This window comes from Arachis ipaensis, chromosome B03 (genome assembly GCF_000816755.2).
Source record: "Arachis ipaensis cultivar K30076 chromosome B03, Araip1.1, whole genome shotgun sequence".
NCBI lineage: Eukaryota > Viridiplantae > Streptophyta > Magnoliopsida > Fabales > Fabaceae > Arachis > Arachis ipaensis.
In genome coordinates, this window is record NC_029787.2 from 134,967,301 (window position 1) to 134,976,667 (window position 9,367).

At 32.7% G+C, this 9,367-nt stretch overlaps 1 protein-coding gene across 2 annotated transcripts; it reads left to right on the forward strand.

Annotated features, from left to right (window-relative positions):
- On the forward strand, positions 758-6,996 carry LOC107631945 (calcium-dependent protein kinase 26). 2 transcript variants are annotated; one of them, XM_016335545.2, is made up of 9 exons: positions 758-954; positions 1,096-1,955; positions 2,297-2,440; positions 2,548-2,700; positions 3,374-3,489; positions 3,954-4,121; positions 4,238-4,462; positions 4,993-5,124; positions 6,526-6,996. In XM_016335545.2, exons 2-8 carry the CDS (start codon positions 1,199-1,201, stop codon positions 5,107-5,109), a joined length of 1,680 nt encoding a protein of 559 aa, XP_016191031.1. In that variant the 5' UTR covers positions 758-954; positions 1,096-1,198; the 3' UTR covers positions 5,110-5,124; positions 6,526-6,996. The 2 variants fall into 2 exon arrangements, with proteins under 2 accessions (XP_016191031.1, XP_020975707.1); XM_021120048.1 differs by lacking the exon at positions 2,548-2,700.

Sequence of the window (9,367 nt, forward strand, 5' to 3'; positions counted from 1 at the left end):
AGGTTCACCTTTTTTTTTCACTCCCAAAAATAAAAAATATTTTAATATTTAATATCATTTAATTTGTTTCTTAAATAAACTTTAAATTTATTTGAAAAAAAAGTGATATAACCAAATTAATATTAAAAAAATACAAACTAGACACTTGGTCTGAATAAATTTTTGTTATTTTAGAAATTTTAAAAAATTAAGATACATTAGTCCGAACATAAAAAAAAACTAGTGTATCTTATAATAATATTCTATTGACTCTCCATACTTTCTCTTTTTTAATTAAATATTTTATAATAAATTTATGATTTTGTTAGGAAAATAGTTATTTTAGACAATAATTAGCTAACAAAATGATAAGTAAACAGAGATTAAAGATTTGAGTTGTGATTATAAAAAAAAGAGAAAATTATTAACTGATTATTGGATGAAAAATATTAGTTTCTATTTTTTTAATTTATTAGGAACTTATTTTTCAACGTATATATTAAAAATTTTGTTAAAAAGAACGAAAGAATTAATCTATCTCAGAAGAAAAATTATCTAAATTTTTATAATAATAAAAATTTATTAAAAATAAAAGTATTCTACCTAAAAATTATAAATTTCAACATTTATTTAAAAAAAATAAAGACGGGGACAAATTTTTCTTTTAAGCAGAAAAAGAAAGACGCGTGATATTTAATTGAAAATTCTACAGTAGACGCAGCTGGTCAGCACTGACCACCTCCGATGTTTCTCGGCAGGAACCGCTACAAATATACAAATAGTCAAATACCATATCCATCCTAAAATTAACAAATAACCCAAATATAAAAAGAGAAAAAGAAAAACTTATTTTCCGAAGATCTGTCGGAGCTGCAGGAGAGAAATGAATTGAATTGAATGGAAAACAAAGCATGAGAGGTTAATATTATCCATTCGTCCTCTTTCCTTTTCCATCCTCACCTTCTGCCTGTTCTGGTACGGTTATTTGGATTCTGTTTGTTGTTGATGTTGCTACTGCTGCCGTAGTTTTTCCTTTATTTATTTATCTAAAAATCCAGCTACGTGTTTGAAAATGAATTGATCTCTGATTCGTATGGTTGTGATTGTGATTATTAGGATTTTGATCGTGACTCGTGAGCACAGCAGCTTAGCGCATAAGAGAAACTGATGAGAGATTGTTGGATGAGGAAACGGGCGTAATACAGAATCGTATTGTTTGATGGGCAACACATGCCGTGGATCTTTGAGAGGAAAATATTTTCAGGGCTTCAGCCAGCCCGAAGACCCCTCCAGGCGCAGCAATCCTTCTGACCCCTCCGACTCAGAGCACCTCCCCAAGCAGAATCCCAATTCAGCAGACAACAACAACAACAGCAACAACAACAACAACATCAACATCAACAACAACAAGAGAAATCTACCCTTCAAGAAGGACACCATCATGCGCAGAGGCCCCGACAACCAAGCTTATTATGTCCTGGGTCATAAGACTCACAACATTCGTGATCTCTACACTCTTGGCCGCAAACTGGGTCAGGGCCAATTTGGCACCACTTATTTATGCACCGAGAATTCCACCAACATCGAATACGCATGTAAATCCATCTCCAAGAGGAAGTTGATTTCCAAGGAGGACGTGGAAGACGTTAGGAGAGAAATTCAAATAATGCACCATTTAGCTGGTCACAAGAACATCGTCACCATCAAGGGTGCTTATGAGGATCCTCTCTACGTCCATATTGTCATGGAGCTTTGTTCTGGGGGTGAGTTGTTTGATCGCATCATCCAAAGGGGCCACTACACCGAGAGGAAGGCTGCTGAGTTGACCAAAATCATTGTTGGAGTTGTTGAGACTTGCCATTCCCTCGGGGTTATGCATAGAGATCTTAAGCCTGAAAACTTCTTGTTGGTTAATAAGGATGATGATTTCTCTCTTAAAGCAATTGACTTTGGCCTCTCTGTTTTCTTCAAACCAGGTAACAACCAGTCCTTTCTGTGCCTTTCACTTTATAATATCATCATACTGAAACGTTTTTCCATCTTTATGTATCCTTCTTATGTTTCTACTTATCTTTTTGCAACATTACTTTTGTTTTATTGCAAAGATTTGTACCTTAGGCAGGCACATTTAATATATCATAAATGCTTGTTTCTTTTCATGCTGCTGAGTGCTGACTATCCTCAAGTGTGCCCTGATGTATTTAAATACCAATTTGTTATTTACTCTTTTCTCCAACTTACCTTGCTCATAATTATTAGTAGGTTACTGACTGGGGAACACCATAACATAACATACCCTTCAATCTTAATGCCTCAGGTCAAGTATTCACTGACGTGGTTGGCAGTCCGTACTATGTTGCTCCTGAGGTTCTCCTCAAGCATTATGGCCCCGAAGCAGATGTGTGGACAGCGGGCGTCATTCTATACATACTACTTAGTGGAGTGCCGCCGTTTTGGGCAGGTATTTGGTGCTTCTGAGTGGTGACACCTTTGTTTATTTTATTTTTTATCTCCTCTCCCTCAGTTTATGATCTGTGACACCACTGAGTTTCTTCTTTTGGAATTCAGAAACCCAGCAGGGTATATTTGATGCTGTTTTGAAGGGGCATATAGATTTCGACTCTGATCCATGGCCTTTAATTTCTGATAGTGCTAAAGATCTGATTAGAAAGATGCTGTGTTCTCGGCCTTCAGAACGGTTGACAGCTCATGAAGTGTTATGTATGTTCACGTATTGTTCTGCTAAAGTACTATAAATTATAGACAAGGTTCACCATGATACGCATACAATAGATATTGTTTCTTTTTAGTAGATGCTCGGTGAGTGTTATTTCTTAGTAGATAAAGTGGAGGCTAAGCACAAAAAATTGGTTTTTCCCCATTATTCATACTTCCAAAATTGTTTCCAAACCTTATTTGTGTTATTTTAGAGTTACCTATGAAGAACTACACCTTTTTAAAATATTTGATACTTGGAAGTTTTTTGTTTCTTTGAAACCAAACTTCAATTTTACACGAGCCTAATATTTTTGTCAGGTATATAAAACAAAGGAGAGGAATAAATTTGCAAATAATGAGAATATAATGGCTTTTATTGTTTCCATGCACTTATCTACATGATTAAAACTGGCTGTTGATTTGCTTTTTAATACTTTTAGAATAAAATATATGATATTTAAGTTTAAAAAGTTATTATAAAAAATAGATATCTGGTTAGATTTTGTAGATATAAATAGATTTGAATCGTAAAAACATTATTATGGAGAAGATAAAGCGAAGGACATTTTTGAAAAAGAAAAATTGGATTTGAAACCTCCCAATCCCCTTAATGTAATAGATAATAGATGATTTGATATAACATGTAGATGAGATGATGTTAATGTTACTTGTTTAGGTCATCCATGGATATGTGAAAATGGAGTTGCCCCTGACAGAGCATTGGACCCTGCTGTTCTTTCCCGCCTTAAACAGTTCTCTGCAATGAACAAACTAAAGAAGATGGCTTTGCGGGTAAGTGAAGCTAATGGATGCTTGAGTATTTGCTTAGTTATGAATGTATGCTTGTATTTCCTTGTGAAGTAGATAGAAAAGCACATTCTGGTATATAATGTAATTTTGGTTCTTCGCTCATGTAGTCAACAAAAATTTTATGCACTTCTTCAATAATGAACCTCACGTTATACTTCTCTACTCACTCTTCTTTTTCTATGGTCTTTCATCTGTTATCATTTTGTTTTATTAAAGCTACATAATTTCACTTATCATTTTAAATACTCCTCTTTCAGTTTTTATATCTTGGTTCTGAGATACAAAGTTGTCTTTGAGCATTACATGCTGCGTCACTAATGAAGTAATGATTAATGAGCAAAATCCAAAAGGAACTAGAATTTTTGGCGCAACTGAATACATTTTTTTATCAGAAGATAAGTATTTTGGATAAACTGTTACAATTGCTTGTTATGCTGTCTTCATAGGTAATTGCTGAAAGTTTGTCCGAAGAGGAGATTGCTGGTTTGAGAGAGATGTTTCAAGCTATGGATACTGATAACAGTGGTGCAATTACTTTTGATGAGCTTAAAGCTGGTCTAAGAAGATATGGGTCAACCCTTAAGGATACAGAAATACGTGATCTTATGGAGGCGGTAGGGCATAGTTCTATGAAAATTATCCCTCTGTATTTTGTGTACCTACCCCCTTCTTTATTTTCTCCCTTTTGTTCACATTGTGTTCCATCCAGCTGAAACATTTGTTATTTCAGGCTGATGTGGACAATAGTGGGACTATAGATTATGGAGAGTTTATCGCTGCAACAATTCATCTCAACAAGCTAGAGCGCGAGGAACATCTCATTGCAGCATTTCGATATTTTGACAAGGATGGGAGTGGCTATATTACAGTTGACGAACTTCAACAAGCTTGTATAGAACATAACATGACTGATGTTTTTCTTGAAGATATTATTAGGGAAGTTGATCAAGATAATGTAAGTCATTTTGACTTGTAGTATATACTGGCTTAGGGAATCGTTGGCTTTTTACTCTTCATTCTTGACCAATCCTTGTTTTTTATTTTTGAAATCTATTTTGGATGTTCTGCGGAGTAAAGATGCTTGCTTGTTATAATCAATACAAATATCTTTTTATGCTACATTTCTGGACTTTCATATGAGAATTTAGTATATCAAAAAGAAGAATGTTATCTGAAGTCTTAATACAATATTTTAGTTTAGATTCCTAAGTTTTGATGAAGCAATACAAGTTTGTATTATATTACATCTAAAAATTTTTTGGTAATTAAATAAATATTACATTTCAATTTCTTACACTTGCAAAAGTAGTTGATTCATTACTTCTTTCATGCGTTTAATACATTTGAAGTATCATACCTGAATTCTGTGGATTTGGCAAGCATGATTCTTTTTTGCATCTAATTATTTAATTTTTAAGTTGCTTCACTCTCTTTTGGGGCAATATTTAATGGCTTTGTCTGCCCGCCCTCCTTTTCACTTTTTAGGATGGAAGGATTGATTATGGTGAATTTGCTGCCATGATGCAAGGCAATGCTGGAATTGGAAGGAGGACTATGCGCAACAGCCTGAATTTAAGCATGAGAGATGCACCAGGTGTCTGATTCTCATCGGTGCAGGTACTTTTGGCTTTGATTAAAGCAGAACTTAGTCTCCAAGCTTATATGCCTTCCTTTATATACTTCTTCATATGTCTTTTAATAATCAACAAACTTCTGTATTTGTGAATCAATGCCTTAGATGGATAACATAGTTCCCCTCATTGTTTGCTACATCCCATTGCTCTGATTTCTCAGTGGTAATTTGGCACTTGATGTTTTAAATTAATATTCATACATTGTTGTCATTATGAGTGCATTTTACGATTGATGTGTTTAAATATCTTGATAAGTGTTAATGATGTTATCAATATAAATGGAAATAACAACTTCAGATTTGCAGCAAAGAAAGAAAATCAGGGGGAGGTACAAGATAGGATTTGAAATTTACTATATTATGGGTTAAATTATTTATAAAATAGTGTTAGAATTGGTAATCAGAGATGATAGAAGCATGTTGAGAAAACAAAATATTATTCCCAGATCGATGTAAACAGAACACAAGTAGGAACCCCTAATTCAAGAGAAGGTCTCCGATTGTCCTAATTCATCTTAACAAAAGATAAAAGAGTCCCTTCTCTCTACCCTTCTCCTTCTGATTAAGACTAACAAACTAAGTGGTTTAACCTTAACAGATTTAACCAGAGAGTGAAACATTAATAATTGTTCAGTCTCTGGAAGGTGGTTCACATAAAATTGGTGATGTCAAGCAGAAGTTCGGCATAAACTTAGGGTGTATATGAGTCAAGTTGCTAATAAACCTTTTTGCAATTTGTTATATGGTAGAAACAAGTATATAAAAGGGCTTATATCTTAATGACCAAACTTTGGGTGCGTGTGACTCACTTATCCTCCGATTTTGTTAAATATAGGCAATTGGTTCTGCACCTTGTGGAAAGTTCCAAAATCAGTTTCTCTTCAGAACAATGTATTAGAGCATGTCTTGATGGAGAAGCAATTTGAACAAGAGACTATGTCGCACTTTAGTTTGTATGCTGACAGTTAGCCCAAATAAGTGTTAGCTTTGTATTGCTGATAGAAATGAGTAATACAGGATAATGTTTTAGGAGAAAATAGAAATTCTTTCATGCTTCTGGTACACATTTGATGTGAGCTCCAAGAGAAACCACCACTACGTACTTTTATTTATAATAGTTGGAAATCACATAAAAAAAAAAAGTCAAGAATGACTGCTTATAGTTGTTCCTACTAGAACATGCATTAAATGGTTCTTGTATTTTAGAGAGATGATGTGAATATTCTTCAATATTTTAGAGGGAAGTTTTTAGTTATAGTAACACTGGGAACTCCCTCCATAAATTTATGGATATGAACAAAGTACCAAAGTGACGTTGCTTGTGATTTCACTCACATGTTCCATGCTTGTGCCTCATGTATTATTATTACATGCAATTTTGACAGGTTGTACAGCAAAATCCAGAAAGAGAAAAATAGAGCATGAATCTTTTATAAAGAAAAAGATTTGTTGCTATCCTGCACAGGGATCCACTCGCATGCAAGAAGAATGGGGGATCATAGATGCTGTCCCATGAACACTCCTCAATTGTTTGCATTTATGTGCTGTATGAATGATTGCAAAAGTTATTTTGATCTTTGTAAACTCCAGTTTCAACGTAACAGCTGTTTCAAGTTAGTCGTTATTTTTCTGTACTTTCATGTAGGGGAATTCTGTTAATAGTCGAAGTAGAAGGATTTGAAAGGTTTTGATTTTACGGATGTAGAGTTTTACACGAGTGAAGTTGATGGTTTGGGCGAACTATGAAGCCTATTTGGATGTGTTGACTGTTGAAGTGAAAGTAGACACATAATATATCTCAGCTGGCTTGTTTTACAATTAAATTTATGCTTTTATTAATAATAGTTAATTTTCCATACGTAATTTTGAAATAGTCATCTAATCTATATTACGAACTACTGTACGGTGTTAAACTGGACTTAAAAATTTATAATTTTTTATAAAAATTTGTATGGAGTAATGTGTATGCTACTATGGTCTACGCGACTAAGCAACGAGACAACGAGTAATGAGGAGAAACATCAATTTACTAGAAATAATACAAATCTGTGATGCAATGGGATGAGTTTATTTAAATTTAAATTTGACTCATTTAATTTATGAACTTAATTTCAGGTTCAAGTTTGGCTTATCAGTTCACGAGTTTAGCTTATCGAACTATTAACAAATCAAATTCGAGCTAGTTTATGAGCTGATTTGACTCACTTCCAGTCCTAGCGGTAGCACTGGAGGAGCTTGGAGGCGAGTATGTGAGATGCTACTGATGAAAGGGAAGGGGATTAGGGTTCAGGAGTTCACCGTTTTCGTTTTTTATTATTAATAAACAAAACGACGATGTTTGATGAAAAAATCTGAAAACAGTCTCAATTCGGTTTGACTGGGCAATTCTCGATAGGTTCGGCGGTCTAATAATAATTTTTAGAAAGGGCGGTTATAGTTTTTGACCGAATTAAAATCCTTACTGATTCACAGTTCGATCAGTTCAACCGACCAATTCAAACCGGTTTTTAGAACATTGCAAAATACATATAGTATGAAAAATTTGGTGCACAGCACACAACACAAAAATTTTTTATGAACAACATAGAAAATTTGGAAAGACCACAATTGATTCACCCAACCAACAAAATATATTTGCAGCAAAAATTTATGTGCTATGTTAATAAGTTCCTGTGCTTTCCAACAAAATTTTCTATGTTAAAAAAGCGTGAAGACGGAAAAGCGGTGACACGTACATGCTTTTTTGGTTGTTGAACTTATGCTAACTTGGTTACAAAAATGCTTATATGTGTAAAAATGTCATAATCAATTAATACTAAATAAAATAATATTGGGTTATTTGGACTGATTTTTTATTATCTCTAAATTTTTATTGTAATTATGATGGGAGGACTAAATCCCCAAATTCACTATATTGGTCTCTGAGATCCAACTTCGAGCACCATATTAATCTCTGGACCTTTTCTAGCGCTGAATTAGCAAGTGCAGTGTTAAATATTCTCTGACTTGCCCCTTTACATAGAGGACTAAACAATGTTGTTTTATTTTGGCGCTTAAACAAGACAAAAATGAGAAGACGAAGAAAAGTTTATATAATGTGCAAATCATTTTATCTACTTTCATTTTTCAAAAAAACTTTGTTTTTGCCTTGTTTAAGCGTCAAAATGAAATAACATCGTTTAACCATGTGTCTATCATGACAAGTTAGAGTTAACTCAGTACTTTATTCGCTGACTCAGCCTTAAAAAATTTCTAGGGACTAATATGGTACTTGAAACTGGATCTCGAGAACCAATATATTAAATTTTGGATTTAAAAAACTAAAATCGTGAATCTCAAAGAGTATTATGAAAACTTAATCTAATCGGAAGACAATGACATAAATTATTTTGTTTAACTTAATCTTAAAATTTATAATTTTATGTATGTAATGTTTATTACAACTAATATTACTCAATTATTTTAGTAATAGTTAAAAATATAAAATAAAATAAACGATAATTCAACAATGCAAAATAAATTAACTTTGTACTGCTTGAGGCCAATTTTTTTTCCAAATATTTTTATTTTACCACATGCTTAATACTTTAATTGGGATTAAATTACCATCATTAAATATTAATTGAGAGAAGGGCAAGGTCCCTAAAATTTTATTGCGGGAATAATTAGCACTATTGAGAAAAATGAGGCATATAGGTTTTTTTTAGAGATATAACTGTAAGTTTTTAATAATCAAATTTAATTTTGATACACTTTTATTTTATAAAGTTGTGTAATTATAATTATTTTTTTGGATAAAATACATCGTTAAACCAAACTATCTCTAATATTTTATAAATGTCTCAAAACAAAATCGTTATATATATCAAAGTCTCATACATATATCTATATAAATCGAATTAACCTAATTCGAATTAAAAATCACGTGTATATATTAGTTCAAGTTTTGCATAAGAGCCTCAAATTAATTATTTTATTGGACGCGTCATATGTTATCATGCAACAAACAAAAAAAAAAGTAATTTAACTCAAAATTATATTTTTGGAAATATTTGAAGGTCAAAGTTTAGAGTAAATATATCAAACATATATCTATATAAATCGAATTAACCTAATTCGAATTAAAAATCACGTGTATATATTAGTTCAAGTTTTGCATAAGAGCCTCAAATTAATTATTTTATTGGACGCGTCATATGTTATCATGCAACAAACCAACAAACAAAA